Consider the following 19,450-nt stretch of genomic DNA (forward strand, 5'->3'; position numbering starts at 1 on the left):
TTTTTCTGTGGCAGGGAGGCTTGCAATGGAGTTTATGCATTGCAGTGTGTTGCAGTATGGACAGCTCTTTGTCCCCCACCCCCACCCGTGCTTGCCTCCTCTGTTCCCTTGCCATGGGGAAAGAAACAGGCAGGGAGAAATCTTGGCTTTCCCCTCCTTTCCTCCCCACAGATCCCAAACCCCACACCTCCCTCCTCCTCTGCTTGCTTCCAATATAACTTGAGCTTGTCAACACAGAAGGGGAGGGGAGTGCAGCTGAGCAGATTTCTGAATCCAACCCTTTCTCGTGCATTTTTTTACTCAAGAGGAAGCCCATTGAACTAAATCATTTACTTCTGTGCAATCCCACTTGCTTACTACAAGGCAAAGGGCAGGGAGAGAGAACAGTCACTTACTTAAAAGGAAGCCCATTGAAGTGAATCATGATTCATTTACTTCAATGCAGAAGTAAATCCCACAGTCCTCACAGCCCTCCGACTTCTCCCTCCTATTTATTTATTTTGCTGGAGGCATGCTAATTCCTGTCTTTCCCCTCTCCTAGCTTGCCACAGGATTCCCTTTCACTCCCCGTCCCCCACCGCCCCCAATAAGCAGTTTCCTTGTTTTGTCACTCGAAAGGATCACCTACACAACCCACTTCCCCTCTTTTCTTTTTTTAACTGCCCCCTCTCCCGGGTTTTCTTGCACAAAACTGGCATGATGCAAGACAAAGTTAGATTTTTGTTTTGGAACAGCACTTCCACCTGCTGGTGGATTTGCACAAGGCAGCTGAGTCACCCTGCCCACCGCAACTCCATTGGCCCAAATGGACGAGAAGGAGGGGCAGACGGATGCATTTCAAAGGAAATATGGATATTCCTGCCATGAAAACACATTGCAATGGACGGAAAATATGAATGGCCATATGAAAACCGTGGCACTATTCCGTCATACCTTGCAACACTTTACCTGTTGCAAATCTCGTAGTCCAGAAAATGCCCTGGGGGTGCCCTCAGCATGCTTCTGTGTTCAACACTGTCATTCAACTGTTTATGGGCAACTTCCAGTTATAAGACAGAGGTCAGACAGTGAGGATTCTTTGCTTTCTAGCTTCTGCCGAGATCTGCAGAATAAAACTTTGCTTAAATGTGACTTCAAAAAAATATTTTTATGCACACTGGGTCCTGCTAATATTGTGTTGTAATAAATGTTCAGTGTGTGTAATAAAAGTGTTGGCTTTTACTCAGGCTTCCACTTAAACAAGCAGACATTTGAGGTCCTTGTGACAAGATACAGCAACCCTTGGCTTCAGATAGACTTTGACAGCTTTATATCCTTCATGGTGCACTTGGAAAGCGTCTTCGGTAAGAACCAGTCTCTCTCACATACTCCTATTATTCCTGTACATCAACGCAGGTCCTTCCTCCATGGACCTGAGGGTGATGAAAGATTCCATTTTATCATCATCACAGTCATTCTGTGAGGTTGGTTAAGCCAAGACTTGCCCAAGGAGACTGGATTGCCTCTGTGCTCAACCACAGACCTCATTGGGGTCTGTGGTTGAGCACAATGAGGTCTGTGGGCAAGCCCAGAGTCAATCCAGTCTCCTTGGCCCAACCCCCAACCTCCTATTCACTACACCAGGTGTGTTAAACTGTGGCCCTCCAGCGATTGTTGACCTACAACTCCCATCATCCTTGGCTACTGGCCACTGATTGGGGATGATGGGAACTGTAGGCCAACAACAGCTGGAAGGCCGCAATTTGACACCTTTGCACTACACCATGCTGGCTAATTGCCACAGATGGGCAGCTCAGAATCAGTTGGTTGAGCAAGAGCTAGCGATAAGCCACTGAAGGAATGTCTTGGCATGACAAGTTTCCCATTTCCTTTCAACAGGGAAGTGCAAGAGCCGGGATGCTAATCAGGATGGACTGATCTACATGACTAGGGAGGAGGTGAGGCAAAGAAGAGACCTCTTGGGTGTAGTCCTGCCATCTGATGCTGCTTATTTGGTGGAGGGAGCAGAGACTATCCAAGGAGTGCAACCCCAATACTGCTCCTTGGCACTTCTGATATGGAGCTCTTTGTCACTCTGTCTGCCCATGGAACACACAGAACATTTACCTTCGACAACAGGGATATAGCAGCACCACTCAGCCCAGATAGGGAATTACGGTTAATGCTGCCTGTGAGCTGCAAAACGAGACATTCAGGTGTGTGCAACTCACCTTTCCTGTCTCTGACCCTCCATTTGTCCCAACCAACATGTGGTTGCCAGTGACAGAATGGGTAAAAGAGCCGAATACATGGAAATTTGTGGTGAAACTCACTGGCCAATTTAAAATGAGTGTGGATCCCTTTTCCAGGGGGGTGAGGAAGCACTTGCCTCTAACCTCAGCACCCTCTCCCCCTGCCACATTTGTAATGTTTGCAACTATCTACATTAATTAAAACACATCTTGATGGGAAACAAAAGCTTACCTGTTTTCGTTTCTGCCTTTCAGTGGATGGAACTCGTCACCTCCCCCTGATACAGAAGAGCTGACCCAGCTGGCTCCCACTCTCAATGGATGACTAATGAATTCTAGCTAGAAGCATCAGCAGAGATTATATTAATTATCTGCATTCTGCAATCAGAATGAATTAGGCACTATAGAAAAACAGTTATTATGCAGAGCATGATTAAAAGAAACAAATACAGGCTTTTGGCGCATTATGGTTACAGCCACGTTTTTCTCTTTAAACTAACTTCTGCATTTGGTGACTGAAGACACAAGTCAAGTCTGGTTTTTTGCACTGCCATTGCTGACCCTTTCCTGTGGAGACCACTGTGCCCCCGGGTACATCGGGCTATCTCTTGCTCTGCCACCCTTAATGGTGCCCAAGACCAACCCCCTGTGGCTCACCCCAAGGATGCTCCCTGGACCCTTTCTGCAATACTCAAGCAGAGGGCAGTTGTCCTTCCAAGAAGCAGCCCCCCACCCCGTCCTTTTCATATTGCAAAGCAGTCTATTTCTCTTTTTGAAAACAGAAAAGCCAAAACAATTCCTATACCGTTTTTAAAAAGAAGAGCAATTTAATTTACACAGAAGTACTAAATGTACATAATTCTGTTTAAAAATTGTTATATACAATAAATACAGTACAAAATTATTTTATAGTACTATATTTTGTTTTTGAACTGTGAAGAAGTTCAAACTGGTACCAGCAGGGAGAGGAACGAAAAACCGTTTTTTTGTTGTTGTGTTTTTAATACTAAAAAGGAGTTGAGTTTCACCTTTTGCTACCTTTCATTTGCAAAGCCTTCCTGTTGTTTGGTGTGGGGTGGGAAAGTGGAAGGATTTGCAAGGACCAAAGTGGATTTCCTTAACTCTTCAAAATGAACTTTTAAAATTCCCTCCCTAAGCCTATTTAAGTGTTAGATTGATGGCAAGATGAAGGTGGGTGGATGCTTATAAAGATTTGAGATCTGTATCTCTCCTCCTCCTCCTTCTCCTCCTCTCAGATATCCCCTTCCTTCCCTAAAAAAACTTACTGAAAATTAAAACATGTACAAAGAGATGAGAATCTCCCCTCACCCTCAGAGGCAATGAAGCAAACATCCATGGTCATTTTTCAAAATACTGGAAAGGCTTAAAATAAAGAACGTATACACTTCCCCATAACAATAAGAAAGCCAACATAGATTAATGTTTAATCTGAAGGGGAGCTTTTTCTTTTTTCTTTTAACTTAACTATCTTGCAGAAAGGAGAGTCAGCAACCAAATGAACTAGTGATCCCAAATCCACACTTTTTAGAAGGAAAAAAAAGACACTAAACAAAAAGCCAAACAATTTCATATACATTTTTATATATATATTTATATATAAAAAAGAAAAAACACACACCAGCCTGGGAGTCCGGACATCCCTTATTGCTTCCTAACCATATATATTCCCCCCCCACATTACAAGATAACCAGGGGGTTTATAGGCGGGGAGCACTGAAAGCTTAGCAAGTAGTGTTTCAAAATCCAGTCCTCATCTTTGCTTGGGACACTTCTCCAGCAGCAGTGAAACAAGGGATTATTTGCCCCAAATTAGCCATTTCTGGAAGGTGCTGGAGTTCCATTTCACCTCAATGGAGCGAACACTGGCTGGGGTCGGGGTGGGTGGGGGAGTCCATGCATGCAGAAATGCTATGCGTATATCAGAGCCCATGTAGGGCACTGGACCAAGGCAACAGAAAACGACCATGCCCCTGGCTACCTTCCAATAGGTGGCAGCTAATGTTCTGCAGACTTGAACAAGGAAGGAACAAGATGACAGGAAAGTGCTTCAGAAGGTATTGCAAGATTTAAAAAAATAAATAATGTCACATAACATAAAACCAAATTTAAACCGAGAAGCAGTTTTGAGTACTACTACTAGAGTGTGGAAAGTAACATTTCCCTTTAAAGTAAAGTCTTACAATGCAAAGTAAAGTAAATGCACATACCCTACTGAAGTGAATAGGAGCTGCATGGGGAGTTTCCCAGTTATAATAAATGAAAATCTGCAGCCTGATCCAGTGCATCCTGGTGGGCACCCAATAATGCCTGCATGAGACCCTATTCAGTACACACAATGGAGCACACAAGGCTTGGAATTGGGGCACTGGTATCCAGTTTTCTTAAGCAATTTGCACTACTGGTAAAATGGTGCACGTTTTGAAACACACTTTGTCAAAGACAAAAGAAAAAATGTAGACCTTTTAATCCTCTTTTTTTTGGTTCAATTATATCCCTAAAAAGATAATTCAGTAAACTGCATTTTTAAGACACAAACTTTTTTTCTCTACTTCACAAGACACAGTAAAGGGTAAAGGAGGACGATGCTGAAGAACAGGCTGGACCAATAGCCAATATTCTCTAGAATTTTTCTGCCTTTCCCCATAACAACATTTTGGGTTACAGGAGCCATTGATATTGCCTCTTATTTTGTGGGATAGGGGAGGGGGGGCGGATCAGACAACCAGCCAGAGGGTAGAAAATGAACAACAGGGTCATTCTGTGTTGTATGCAGAAAGATCAGAAGAGGAAAAGAAACAGAACACAGAAAGTTGGTGAGGGGGTTACATGTTGTTATCTGTCCTTGGTCAAAAGATATGATGGTAAGGCAAGAGAATCAACTCAACTCAACTTTATGACAGTCTCTAACCAGCTATATAGCAAGAGAACCAAAAGAAAGAGTTGGCAAGGGTGGGGGCTGAAATCATTCTCTTTATCCATCAGTTAAAAATGAGAGCTATCAGTCAGGACACACCAGAACCGTTTGTGAACTTTTTTCTTCATCAAACATGACTTTCAACTGAACCGTTAAATATTAAATGTTTGTGCAAGAACATTTATTGGTCTGTTCAAGCAACCTTGCAGGTGCAAAGAAATAGGAGAAGGGCACCAAGACAATTTTAGAGAAATCCGTAAATAAAGCAGTGAAACAAGCCCACACAGGTACACATGTTCACACACACACAGAGCAGGGATTGAGGGACAAGACAATGGTGCTTAGAACTTCAAAAAGCAACTGCTTGAAGGGAGCTTGCTTGGGGCAGGCAATCCAACAGACAACAAAAGCATGACCTCAAATTAACTTTTAAAGCAAATTTTAAAGCACTGGTTTCACTTCTTCAGGCTGCACAGTCTGTTTCTGTAGCCACAGGCAAAATACACATGCCTGTTTCTAGAATGACTGTGTGAAATTAACATAGGGATAATTTTAAGGCCTCACCTAATTGGGATGGTGGTGGTGGGGACAGTTAGTAAAAGAATGAAGTTTTAAAATGTTAGATGGTTTTCTCCATCCAGAAGACACAAGTGGCCAAGATTTTTTCACTGTTCTGCCAAATCTTTAAAGGCCCTGAACATGTGTTTTGCAGGGTTTCAGAAATAAAGTTTTTAGTTTTATAAACCAGCATTCTCCCCGTAAAAGGATTGCAGTTGAAATTCTGAAAAAGAACGGTTTGCTTTCCTAAAGACAGAACCTGGAAGGGTGCTGCATCTATACAGTTCTAGCTTCTGTAGTTGTCTTCCCTCTCAAGAAAGCTCATTAATTTGCTTTTTAAACATAGTGCAACACTTTTCATGACAATTTATCATCAGAGTTTGGTCAGGGACAAAGTAGTGGTGGTTGTGGGCATCCGCGAAAGAAAATATCAAAGAGACTTTGTTTCAGGCCTGCTTGCAGAAAAAAAGAATGTAGAAAGGAAAGCGTGAAGGAATTTGGAAGGCAGCTGCAGCAAATTCCCAAGCCCTGGACACAGAATTATAGCATCCCTCTCACCCCCAATCTTGGAAAGAAATAAAGATGACCGAGGGGAGAAGAGACAAAATAAAAGATTTATAGCCAATGGCTGAATGCAGGTCAGTCGGCACCCTTCCAAAAGAACCAACAGCTAATCTCCAAGTTGGACTTGCTGGCCATTTCTTCCACTCTTGGGTTTATATTATGGGACAGCAGCCAAAAGGATAGGCTGGCCTGCTTTTAATGTGAAGTTTGATGTTAAGAAAGGTATTTGTCTTTTTTACAAGCCATGGTGAGTGGGGTGAAGAGGCACAAAACAAGAAATCCAATTTAGGTAGTCAATAAACTGGCTTTTCACTATCAGGCAACTCTGGAAACAAATGAGCAACAGGCTTCTATTTAATGATTAAAAAGACAACACACTTTGGCAGCATCAGTTGCTTTAGAACTTGTATGTTGGGGCATGTAAGGTTGTTTTGATTTTTAAGATAGCAGACCTAGGTCTGGAGAGAAGGGAGGTAAGAAGGGACTAATGGTAGCCAAAAGGGCCAAACGTAACAAAAAACCCGCTGAATATGCACTGGATTCTCACAACTAAATGTGATGAGCTAAAAGCTTGTACCAAGCTCCCAAAGCAGATGTTTCAGTTTGTGATCCGAGATGGAGATGAACCCAATTTATTTGCTAAGGATAAGGATGAAACTGGAACTTTTAAGGAACAGAACCAAGAAAGGAAAAATCTACATTTGAACAAATGTTGAAAATTTCAACGTTTCTCTGTACTCTTGGCTATGTCAACCAAGCAGGCTCTTACTCTGGGCATTTTTAAAGTTTGTTATACCATTGGCCCTCTGTAGGATACTCTCCTCAATTGTAAACACAGAAACTTGCTATGTGCACACGCAAATGATGCAGGTGGCAGGCTATGAGCTCTCATCTTAGAGCTGATCTTCATGCGTCTGCCCCCCCGCCCCCACACACACAACACACAGTTGTGTGCAACTGTGTTTTCCAAGCCACCTGATGGGGTAAGCAAGGGTGCATATTCTAGTGTTGCCTTTATCCTTTGCTGGCCATACATGAAGCTCAAGGCAGCAGGAACCAGTCTCTCCTTCCCTCAAGCCCCTTCCCTCTATGGTGTGTGTTCGGGGCAGGAAGGAGACAGAGGAATACTTTGGCACCTAAAAGCAGAAAAAGGAGAGTCTTGATGTTCGATTAGTTATGTCATCAGAAGGTTAGTTTGTCTGGAAGAATGTGAATCATTCAAGACCCTAGAGTAAGGAAGATGTAGCTAAAGATACTGCAGAGCAAACCCCAGAACTGCAACGTTAACGTCTTAATCCTTTCCCCACTCACACAATCCAGCTGTGGAGCAAGAAATGTTTCTGCTTCTCTTTGGAACAGGTGAGAAGTTGCCATCTAAAACAGAAGGTTACGTATTTGCTAGTTTAGCCACCCTTTTCTTATGGAATAGCTCTGCCGCCCCCCACCCAAGACTGAGTGGCAGAACAGAATGGAAAGAGATGGCACTTCCCAAGGTCTGAGATGGCACCTGAGCCCGCTGGCAATGTCTTGCAGGAAGGAGGAAGCCAGAAGTGCAAGAGAGAGAGAAGAGCAGCACACATCAAGGTGGCAGCTGCAGGTGACAATGGAGATGCAACATCCACTGTGAGGGAAACTAAACAATAAGGAACTCTCAACTTTAAAGGCTGGGGTGAGGCACATGGGGCGGGGGAAGGGGAGGAACAGCTCTGCTTCAGGGCACTTGTCCTCTGTCAGTGCATTTGTAAAAGTCAGATTTGTGAGGGAGATGGGATGATGGAGCACCACTCCCCTCATCAGTCTCTTGTGTGGATGGGATACTATTGCATGCATTTGGCAACAGGGATGAAAAGGCTCCCGGAGTCTCAAGTCTCAGCCTTGCCAGGCCGGCATTAACAGAAGACCATGTCCTGCCTTAGCTGCTGTACACACACACACACACACACACACACACACACCCCCCACACACACCCCTACCTTTTTTCAGGAACAAAAACACCACCACCACCACCTGAGAAGTCTGGGAGGCTTCTTTTTAAAAACCCATGCAGTTTGGGATCATTGCCACGTGGCTGGTAATACCTTTAAAGACTCAGTTAAAGAAGAGCTAAATCTTCCTGCTGGTACTTAAATTTTGTACTGTAAGGTGTGCTCCATCAGAGTTTCTAGGCCTCATAAGGGTGCAAAAGAAAAGAAGAGGAGAACTACAGGCAGGCAAGCACAAGGGAGGCTGGATGGCTCCAACCAAGGAAAGCTGCAAGGATGGACCTTTTTGTGACCCTCTCAGTGCACGCTTGGAGGAGCAGAGTTGCATTCCTAGGCCCTGGAGGAGGGGAAGTCATGGCGGATGCTGTTCAAAGAGCCACTTCTTTCTCCTCCAGCTGTGAGGACACACTAACTGTTTCCACCAAAAGGAATCCCCGCCTATCTCATGACTCTTGTCCATGTGCAAGTAGTAGAAAGGAGAGGTACAAAGCCATGATTTCTGAATGAGACACAGGGGCCCTGGGAGAGTCACTGAAACCATGGGAGATGAGCAAAACATCAGCACCCAAGGACAAAAGAGCACAAGAACACAGCCAGTGGGACTTCGCCTGGTCCTCTGCCTGTGCCTGGGCTTCCAAAGCCAACGCCCATCTCAGCCCCAACATCGGAATGGTCAGGTGACTGTACTTCTTCTGCAACTTAAAGAGATTTCTTGTGGTTCACGTTTGTCAAATTCTTAGACTGATGTGGTTTTTAAAAGGAAGAAGGGGGGAGAGAGAGAAATGTATGCCCATCTGCCAGACCTCTGCTTGCCCTGCCCACTACAGCTATGTTAACCAGACCCACACATGTCCCACTGAAGGGGACTGTCTTCTTCTTTGAAAGGGGTTTATCTGCAAATTCATCCATGCTTCTTTTTAAGCATTAGTGTTCACCTTTTCTCCTTTTTTCTTTGCATTTTGTTCAGAATCTACCTCCCTCCAGAAAAAAAGCTAACATTTTAATTAAATAACTTAAGTGAAACCTGACAAAAATCAAATTTCATAATTGCCCCTTGTGGCAACTCTACGGAGTTGTTCCCCCACCCCATTCCTTTGGCCTCCCTGCTGGCTTCGGACTTGGATTTATTGAAAATGTCCTAAAGACAACTGTGGAGATGGGGAAAAGGGGGAGGGGGGAAGAAAAATAAAACCATCATCATTCAGAGATTCAAGTTAGCAATTTGTTACAGAATCTAAATATTACACAGCCAATACTACCTATGGGCCCCAATCCAACCCCCTCCCACCTGCTGCCTGCCATTTGCTGATTTTTCCTTTCCCCCCACAATGGTGCGTGTGATGAGACGAGTGTATTGTAAGTCTAGCTGGAGCTTGCCCTATACAACCACCACAATCCACCATATCAACACTTGGATGGATGAAGACCCTTCCGGGCACTGCTGCTGTCCTCCCCACCCCAGACCCCCACTCTTCCCTCCTGGCATCAGGCCCTCTCTGTCGGGTCTCTGGGAAGCGGCACCTTGGCTTTCAACCGTTTCCCAGCCAGCAGAAGCTGCTGCAGCTTCAGTCCTTGGCTCTCTTGGCAGGGTCTCTGCTTGGCTTGTTTTTCTGTTATCTGTTCAACGTCCTTGCTCCAAGGCCGCCATTGTGATTGGGGGCAAGGTAAGTGTCTGTGCGGTGGGCAGGGGAGGAGAAGGGGGAGGAGGAAGAGTGGTACGAAGAGGAGGGTGTCCGGGTGTTCTGGCCCCCTGCCTGAGGTTGCTGCAAGTTCAGGATGCTGTCAATGGCGCTCTGCAAATGCTCGTTAAGGGAGTCATCTGGGGGACTGTCACTGGAGAAGCTCGCATTGTCCACGTCAAAAGATTCTGACTTCCGGCGTTTGGCTGGGGGTAGGGGCACCTCCCACGTGAGTTCGGAGGCAGAGCCGTGGTCGGGGGGTTCAGTCTTTATCATCCGGTGATAAAACTCATCCTCAACCTCCGCGAGTTCCTTCATAAGGCCACTGGTTGAATCATCAGTCTTGGGAGGGGCAGGGCTCTCTTGCATCACGAGGGAGCGGGCATCACTCCGGTTGAAAAAAGTATGTTTGGTGTTCTCCTCTGATCTGCCCTTCTCTGCCGCAGCCATGAAGGGGCTCTCGTGAGTTTTGTGGGAGGTGATGACGCTCCTGGAACCACCGTCCTGCTTGATGATGAGGGTGCTTGGCACCGTATCGGCTTTCGGGGTGCTCCCTTTTAGACAAGTGTCTGGGGCTTTTTCTGCCACAAAAGCATCCACATTCTCCCGGTAAGTCTTACGGAGAGGAAGCCTGCAGTAAGTCACAATGGGCTTTTTCTCCACTGGGGCTGCAGCGATATGGTCAACTGTTCCATTCATTTGCCCCACCATGGAGGTGGTGGTGGTGGTGGTGGCAGTGGCCGAGGCTGATGAGTGCTGCTCAGCCGTTTTGATCACTGTGCAGATGGGTGGCGGTGGCGTCTGGTGAACTGGGTCCAAGGCAGTGTTGTGAACCACCTTGCTAAGCCCCGCCTCCTGTTTGATCTTCAGCTTCAGCCCAATCCGGCTCCGGGCTTCATAGGTTTTGATGGGGGGTTTGCTCCGGGAGGGCAGGGCATCCTCATCCCCATCCAAGGAGGGAGAGGCCTTGGCCCATGTGACAGAGGGGGAACCTCCGCTGTGCTTGATTACCAGTTTTGTGGGGTTGATCTGGGTTGCCATCTGCACTGGAGGTGCCTTCAGGTTCTCAGAAGTCAAAGAAACGCTGCTGGGCACAGAGCCCTGCGCCAGAGAAGAAGCAAAACTCTGTGACCGTGAAGATGAGGAGACATACTCATCTGTAAGAGAAGAGTATACACCACTGATTGCTTTGTTTTGTTTTTTTAACACGTCACATCCTGCCTTACAACATAAAAACTTAAAACTCAAATCTTAGTCAAAGGCAGACCAAGGAGGCAGTCTCATTTCACCACTGCCTTGGGCAATGCTCACCAGGGACACCAACCACAGACTAAACCAGGAGCGCCCAGCTTCTCTGCTCTCAGGGACCACTATCTTCTCTGGATGCAGGCTGGAATCACCCAGCCCCACCCACGGATGGACCATCTCTGTCATAGAACTGGCAATTCTGCAGCAGGAAGAGTTTCACGAATATGGAGCACACACACTCCGATGGCAGGAGGCCACAGGCTGAGGAATGAAGGTGCTTCTTGAAAGTTCCCCTCAATGGTTCTTTGGCCTTCCAGAATATGCGTAACAGCAAGAGCATAACCTTTATATGAAATACACATGGAAATTCGACCTTAACGTGAACTGTGGCTTCCAAACAGGTTTACCACACCTTGATTTAAAAAGTTAATATGGTGATGGGGGGAGTGGGGGGGAGTGCCCTGGGGGGTTATATCTGGCCTGCAGGCCATGGCTTGACCATCTCTGCTCCAGTTCCTTCCTTGGTTTACAGAGTTTCAATCCACATGATAAGTGTGAAGTCAGATCTTCCTAAATCAACTCCTTACTGACCTCTACAGTCCAGCTGTCTACAACACTTGTGAAATGAGAAGCAAGGGTGTCCAGTTGGCAAGGGAGCAAGTCCACTGCCCTAAAGTCCTTCCTCCTGATAATAGCAGATGGTTACTCGGTGAAGAAAGGTACTCGGCACATGTTCAGAAACACCCTTGGGTTTATCATTACTTCACATCTTACATACAGGACTTACCTAATGTTTAAGAGAAGGGACAAGCAAGCTGTGCAAGAAGCTGAAACAAAGCCTTCCTTACCTGGTTTCTCCTTTGCCAGCTGCTTATCAAGAGCCAAGGTGGTCTTTTCTTCCTGTATGAACATACGATCGATCATCACCATCTCCGCCGAAGGACTGACTCTCTACAGACATAAAACAGAAGACTGGCGAGTTGGCAGGGAAGAGGAAAGCTGCTGTGCATACTGCAGAAACAACCTGAGCCTTATGACCTCACCTGTCTCTGGAAACTCCGCCCTCACTCACTACTGAAATTTGGGCTGCAAGTTCCTTAGGGCAGGACCTGCCTTTTTCTCTTTATGGAACTCTGTAAAAGCTCTGTAAACTTTGTACCACTAAAGTGCTGAAGGTGTGGTAAAAGCCAGGGGGTGAGGTGAGGGAGAATGGGCACATTCATGTTGTTACAACTTTTGTTTTGTTTGTCTGCCCATCCCTCCTCTTTTTGCCACCCCATCACTCTTGCAGAAAAACAAAAGGAACACACACCCTGAATGAATATCAAGTCATCAGAAAACATGCAAGTTGAGCAATGCTTTGCGAAAAAAGCACAGTGGCATTACATACTGATTTGCCATATCTCTATTCAAGACCTAGAACTTGGGGTTTCTCTGTACAGAAGGAGATGGTTTTGAACTGTCCTGCTCTTTCCTCAAAATCACTTCCTCCTCGTGCTTATTTCTAATCTAAAGAGATGCACCAAACCAGGGTGTAAAATATTCCTGTGATAGGTTTCAGGTTTCTCCACAACACAACCAAAGAGATATTGTCTTCTGGCCTACTACTTGATGAGCAAACTGTAAAGCTCAACAGAGAGGCAAAGAACAGGATTAGATATCTCTCTCTCTCTCTCTCTCCCCCCCCCTCTCTCAAATCTACCTGTTTTATGAGGACACTGTAGAAGGGAAATCTTACCCGTGATTCTTCCAAGAGCAACAGGCGGTATTTGTTCAGCATGGCTTGTGTGCGTTTCAGCAGTTGCGTGGACACCATTTCAAACTCTTCATCTGGAAGGAATGAAGGAAGGAAGCAAAAGGTTATATGCTTGCCTCCTATAACTGGGAATTGCCATAAGGAAAGGGCTTTTGGGTTATTGGAAGATGCTGGCAAGCACCAAGGAAAGTACTTTCACAAGGGTAGCCATGTGATGTGGAGAAAGTGGATAGTCTCAGAACACTAGAACCAAGGATCAGTCCATGAAACCGATTGGCAGGAAACTTAGAAGAGACAAAAGCAAGTCCCCTTTCACACAGCACATAATTAATCTACAGAATTCTCTGCCACAGGATGCTGTGTTGGCCAACAGCCTGGATGGCTTTAAAAAGGATTGTTCATTTCAGTTTATCATAATAAAAATTAATAGGGTCCTCTAGCATCTTAAAGACTCAAAGGTTTTGTTCAGGCATGGATTTTCATAGGCATGGATTTTCATAGGCATGGATTTTCATAGTATTGCTGACCTATTTCATCCAACGCATGAAGTGACAGAAACTTACTGCATGCACACATGCGCGCGCGCACACACGCACACACACGTATGCAGATGACAAAACAGGTATATACACAGTGTGGCCCAAAGGTACAGAAAATACCAGAAGAAACAGGAGTAGGTATGCCCCACTCCTATGGAGGAATCCAATGTGCTGTCCCCTCTCATTCCTCCTGTGGCCAGAGGGCACAGGCTGCAGCCAGTAGAAACTACTATCCAACCTGCACAGCTGGAAACTGATATCTCAAAGAGGACAATTGTTTTATTAGAAAACCATTTTCCATTTAGCCTAAGTGCAACAGCATCAACATTCGTAATGAATTCTAATTCTAACATGTGAGAAACACTTGGAATCATTAGGATAGGGCTCACAAACTTGCAGTCCAACAACAACATCTGGTGACCCAAGTCTGAGAACCTCGGGCTTGGGAAAAATAAGTGCTGAAATACAAAACAGCCAGGAATGGTGGAACCTGACAGACCAAAGAGCTGATGCCTGGATAACTGAATAAGCGACCTGGGAGTAACAGCAATCAATCCACTTGCATCTCACCTGGTGGAGCCCCAGATAAACTCACCTTTGCGGTAGTCATGGGGAGAAGGCAACGTTCCTTGGTAAACGTGATACGGGAGAAGCCTCTGCAGGGCATCTTCAAATGACCGAAATGAGGTTTTGTAATCAGGATGCAGCACAGCTCCCTGGTGTTTATGCAGCTGTTCTAAGAAACTACAGGAAGCAGCAGGAAAGAATATGTTAGTTTTACACCTGTGTAGCAGAGACCTACAATACTCCAAAGACAGAGAGCAGTTGCCCCCTGTGCTCCACCCCATCCACGGCTGTTAATGACTGCAAACAGACCTCTTAAGTTCAATGCAATACATATCCTGGCAATGCAATGTGTCAGGTTCCATTGGGTAGAGTCTGACCTCTGGGAGAGGGGGCTACACTCTGCTCTGATACACCCCTGTATAAAGCTGCCACGCCTGGAAAAACCCTGCTCTCACTCAGGCAGCGCTGTCAATGACTGAGCCCTATTGCTGGCGTTACCAACCCACTGCTTTGCTTCTGTTCTTGGGACTGTATTTCATTTGCTTGCTCCAGTATAGACTTACCAGGCTTCCTTGCTGGGCTGTAGCATAGGAGGCTTTTTCAGGCTTCTGAGCTTGCTGTCATACTGGGGAGGAAAGGAAATACAAAAAGGCAATAGGTGAGTTGTGAAGTGCCAAGAAAAGCACCATCCAGTTTGTGTCTTAAGAAAAAGGAGCGGGCCAGGATGAGTGGAAGCCTGAGCTGGGAAGTCTAGAGATGCCATCTTAGAGAGGCAGCCTCCAGGTGACATAACATGATGTCACTGATCAGGAGTTCCCAACACAGCTACTCAGTGGAAGTAACAATTTATTTCATTAACACAGCTCTAAATAAGGTTAGTTAGGGCTATGTTAGTGGAATAAATCAGTATTTTCCAGACAGGTGGCTGAAGGACAGTGCAAGAAGAGAGAGAGATACTGGCAGAAAGTGATAGAGATAAATAGAACTTGTGGTAGGATATTCTGTTCCCTTAGACCCCATAATTGTTTTGTTTCAAAGATTTAGAATTAGTAACCAGTTTGTTGTTATCAGCAAGAACTGAGGTAGCCCAGAGAGGGGAAATGCAGGCAATTCCAGCAATAACGTCATTGATTGCTACAAGTTTGGAAATGTTCAAATTGGCACAGTGAGCATCTGGCAAAGGTGAGTGAAGGATGGCAACTAATGGCAGATGGAGCACATTTTTGGAATGCTGGCTGTTTTCCGCAGGCCTTCAGGGAAATGTGATTATTATATGTATTGTATAACAAAGGAACATGTGAGTAATGGGCTATGTGGAATATATACTTCTGGGGTAAATGAAAATTAAACACAAAAAGGAAAAAAACAACAACCACCCCATGCCCCAAATATACTAAGCTAGGGGTTCTCAGGCTTGGGTTCCCAGATGTTGTTGGACCAACTACCATAATCCCCAGACTTGAGGATTATGGGAGTTGAAGTCCAACAACGTTGGGGGACCCACATCTGAGAACCCCTGTACCAAGCCAAAAGAGCAGAACGGCAAATTATTTTGGAAACAAAGAAGTCAAAACTGCACCCTAGATGCAGCCCCTCACCTGCTGCTGGATTTGGGCAGGGCCTGAAGGCATGAGCTGTGGCAAGCCCTTCCCAAGTACCTGGAGCTGCAGTGGACTTTTCCCAAGGCTCAGGCCTGACACGGAGCTAATGACTCCAGGCTTGGCCTGCCAAAGAAACAAGGCGGCAGCTTTAAGCCAGATGGATAGGAATGAATAAAAAAACAAAGACGCAAAGGATGTTGCTAGCAACACAGACAGAAAACTGAATGCTAAGGCATTGCCAACACCTGCGAAGATTGATAATTTCTAAATTCTTTGGTGCTGTGATAGCAAAGCCTTCCCTATACGGATTGCTGCAGCCTGCTTAAATACCCAGGTGTTTAATGTACATTTAAACTACTATGATTAAACCAATGCCTACCCCGTATGGAGGAGGGTTTACTTTAGACTAGCTTCAGGATGCACAAAAAGCTCCATCTGCAGGTTGCTCCACCCACTCTATTGCTCACCTCCATTACTATGACAACTACCAACATTTATATACCACTTTTCAACAAAAGTATTCAAAGCAGTTTACAAAGAAGTGATAAATAAAGATGTCTCAAAAGAACAGGGAGCTCACAATCTTAAAAACAAACAAACAGACAAACAAAAAACTACAGAAACTAGACATCAGCAACAACCACCAGAGGGATGCTGTGCTGGGATTGGATAGGGCCAGTTGCTCCCCCTCTGCAAAATATAGAAGAGAATCACCATTCTGAACTGATGCCTCTTTGTTCAATTAGCAGGGGTCAATTACCCACGGCAGCAGTCAAAGAGCCAAAGGTCTAATCTCAAAGTCAGAGATAATCTTTCAAGTGCTTTCTGTTCCTGTACACATTTACCAAACTACCTTGCCCAAGATTCAATTTCTAAAAAGTTCAGCACATGGATCAGCACAACTTGGCGGCTATAGAAGACATGTGTTAATTCATTGTAATAAACCTGTGCAAACACCCCATAAAAGCTACATTATAATGCTGATAACAGAACTGTTACTTTTGTCTCATTCTGCTCTCTCTGCACTACCTGCATGCCATTAAATAAATTGGCTAGGAAGATTAATTCCTCAGGGAAAACAAAAACCCTCTTCTCCATCCCCAAAGGTTCAACTCATATTAATAGGGACAGTTCATTGTTTTCTTTTTGTGCCTTAAGAAATCACAGTATTTCTGACATATGCCACAGGCATCTTCCAACTGGCTCTGAAATGTAGCTGCTCTGTTTCCAGGGATCCATTTTAGACATGCATTTTTGAGGTAGTACATCCTCTGCCTGAGAACTATACCACCTCAAAGAGGTATATAAGTGGGAACTGACCCCAGGAGTGATGGCTCTGAGCGCAACTATCAATGGCAAACCTTCTGGGCTGGACAGAGTGCTAAAGCAAAACACATGCTGTTGGTGCTAAAAATAAATACATGTTAGGCAGTGACAGGGTGGATGCAACCTGCGGCAAAGAATCCTTAGTCAGCTACCACAGTCCCACCTGAACTGGCTGCTGTACGGGAAGAGGGGCTGCAGGCTTCCCTTGCCCGGCGGTTGCTTTTCCACCAGAAATTGTAGTGGAGCCGGTGGAAAACGTTTTGCTCTCTGCAACAGCTGAAGAGTAGGAACACACACAACAAAACAAAGTTACGGAACACGAGGTATATTTTGTGACAGTGCTGCATCTTGCAAGACACAAAGCCCCTGCGGTCAAGTAGCAGCATCTCTCTAGACAACCGGCAGCCACTGACCAGATCCACCCCCCAAAACAATTCCATCTGATCCCAGGCAGCCCTCTTGAAGTTTAAGCAAGGTTTGTCTACAGGTTTAATTCAGAAGGAAGATGTTTAAAAGTTGTAAGGAGGGAAGGGAGAAGGAGAAAGAGAAGACAGACACTCCACATTTTATTTGTTACATATCTCTTTTGAATTTTGTACATTGTGACCAGGGGTACAAACACCCAGATGCCTTGGCACCTGTTAAATGGCTCAAAGTGCCTGGGTTGCTGAAGAGGGCAGGTAGGATTATTATTAAACATTTATATGCTGCTTTTCCAACAAAAACAAATCATCAAAGTGGTTTATATAGCAAAGAGTATAAGAATATAGTTCCCTGCCCCCAAAAGGTCTCACAATCTCAAAATTGGGTTCCCCGGCACAGGAGGAAATGCTCCCAGATATGGGGAAGGAGCTCTCAGTAGGCTGGAGTTTGGGGACCAAAGGTTGAGAACCCTTGGCCTGGAAGAAGGGCAAAGGACAAGACCAGAAAGTACAGGATCTCTCCTCTCACAGGTACACTCATCTCCATTCTATCTCCTTCCAAGCTGGCTCCTAGAAGTCTGACTAGATTCTAAGATATTTGCAGAAAATTGTTCATTCCTGAGCTATCCCTGAACATGCAACCATAAAGCCCTCATTGTGGAATGGCAGCAAGTTGTTATGGAGCCCGAATATCCCTGAAGGTGCTTGTGTCACGAAATCAGCTTTTGGCCCCCACAATCACAGAAGTGGCCATCCCTACTTCCCCATTCAAAGCCATAGCTTTGATTGCTCTGCCAACTAAGCAGAGACAGCAAAAGGTTCCTGCCCTTCATATTGCAAGGGATTGGGAAGAGACCATTATTCCTGTTGAAGTGTGGCCAGGTAATCCAGGCTAACATTCCAACTTGCAAGGAACGTGCCAAGGAATCTTTAACAAACACAGTGTGGGGGTGGGGAGAACCTCTAGATGTTTTTAATCTCATGTGGGAGTCAAGGGTTGGGGGAAGCACTGCAGGGAAAGTTGAGAGCAAGAAGAAGAAACAATCATGTCGTAAGTCAGCTCTTTTTCAATGTTTCAGTCCAAGTGGTGGGAAACAAAGGCAGCCTTCTTTCCCCACCAGCTGTGGCAGTCAGGCTTGTTAATCTTTGGCAATACCACACAGGCAGAATTCCATATGGAGTCTGGATTCCTAGGCACGGGGGTGGGAGGAGGGGACTCCACTTTCTCTCTCTCTCTCTCTCTTTCTTATAAACCAAGTTTCTAGCTCTCATGTTTTATGAGAGATAGAACTGATATCTAAAAAGTCCACAAACATTCAAATATTGTGGATGGTTCCATGAATGACCACCACCACAACCATTTAAATAGCTAGCCAGTGAAGGAGCTGGAATTTGAAGTAGGATTTGGAAAGAACCAGCCTTCTAAGGATGAAGATGGAAATTCTGGAGCAGCTGAGAGAAGGGTTCTGGACAGCTGAGAAGGAAAGTGAAAGAGGCCATGCTAAGTTAACAGTCTAATGATTTACTGTGAGTCATGGTCATGTCCCATCAGTCAATAACGGAAGAACCGAATAGTGAACAGACATGGTCTGTTTTGTTCTTCACACACACACACACACACACACACACACACACACACACACACACACACACACACACACACCCTCTACCTGAATTTGTCTCCAGAGTACAATCAGAACCGACATCTGCAACTGAGGGAGAATTAAGATCCCAGTAGCTGACACCAAGCATTCCTTACTGCTTAGCTACTTAAACGGGATACACTGGTTTCAAAAGAGAGCATGGAAGTTAGGCAAAACCTATGCAAAACAAGAAAACTTGGAAGATACAAATAATAACACAGCACCAGCAATCTTGATTGTGTGCTGCTTCCACAAAATGTCTGGAAAATTGTAAGGTTCCTTGACTACCATTGCCCTTCTTCCCCGCCGTTGTGCAAGCTATCAGAAGCTCTGGTGACCAATATACCTTGGGTCAAACTTAACAAGCAAGCAATGGACACACCTGGGCAGTTAAAATA

General features: G+C 45.3%; 2 protein-coding genes across 19 annotated transcripts in view; one reads left to right on the forward strand and one right to left on the reverse strand.

The window, feature by feature from the left end:
• The window catches only part of CAPN12 (calpain 12), a 28,974-nt gene extending 25,842 nt beyond the window's left edge, over window positions 1–3,132 (forward strand). For 9 of the 10 annotated variants that reach the window (XM_053266977.1, XM_053266976.1, XM_053266978.1 and 6 more), the window contains 3 exons: window positions 1,227–1,343; window positions 1,879–1,937; window positions 2,487–3,132. In XM_053266977.1, the coding sequence (XP_053122952.1) occupies window positions 1,227–1,343; window positions 1,879–1,937; window positions 2,487–2,513 (203 nt within the window). In that variant the 3' untranslated portion in view covers window positions 2,514–3,132. Of the gene's footprint in view, window positions 1–1,226; window positions 1,344–1,878; window positions 1,938–2,486 lie in introns of those variants that run through there. The other variant, XR_008310691.1, reaches the window with a different exon arrangement.
• BICRA (BRD4 interacting chromatin remodeling complex associated protein) overlaps window positions 3,034–19,450 on the reverse strand; it is a 98,745-nt gene continuing 82,328 nt past the window's right edge. For 8 of the 9 annotated variants that reach the window (XM_053266946.1, XM_053266952.1, XM_053266944.1 and 5 more), the window contains 7 exons: window positions 17,151–17,263; window positions 15,659–15,784; window positions 14,624–14,685; window positions 14,089–14,237; window positions 12,937–13,028; window positions 12,047–12,149; window positions 3,034–11,107 (listed from right to left, as the gene is read on the reverse strand). In XM_053266946.1, the coding sequence (XP_053122921.1) occupies window positions 9,885–11,107; window positions 12,047–12,149; window positions 12,937–13,028; window positions 14,089–14,237; window positions 14,624–14,685; window positions 15,659–15,784; window positions 17,151–17,263 (1,868 nt within the window). In that variant the 3' untranslated portion in view covers window positions 3,034–9,884. The remainder of the gene's footprint in view (window positions 11,108–12,046; window positions 12,150–12,936; window positions 13,029–14,088; window positions 14,238–14,623; window positions 14,686–15,658; window positions 15,785–17,150; window positions 17,264–19,450) is intronic. The other variant, XM_053266953.1, reaches the window with a different exon arrangement.

The sequence above is a fragment of the Hemicordylus capensis genome, chromosome 7 (assembly GCF_027244095.1).
Source record: "Hemicordylus capensis ecotype Gifberg chromosome 7, rHemCap1.1.pri, whole genome shotgun sequence".
NCBI lineage: Eukaryota > Metazoa > Chordata > Lepidosauria > Squamata > Cordylidae > Hemicordylus > Hemicordylus capensis.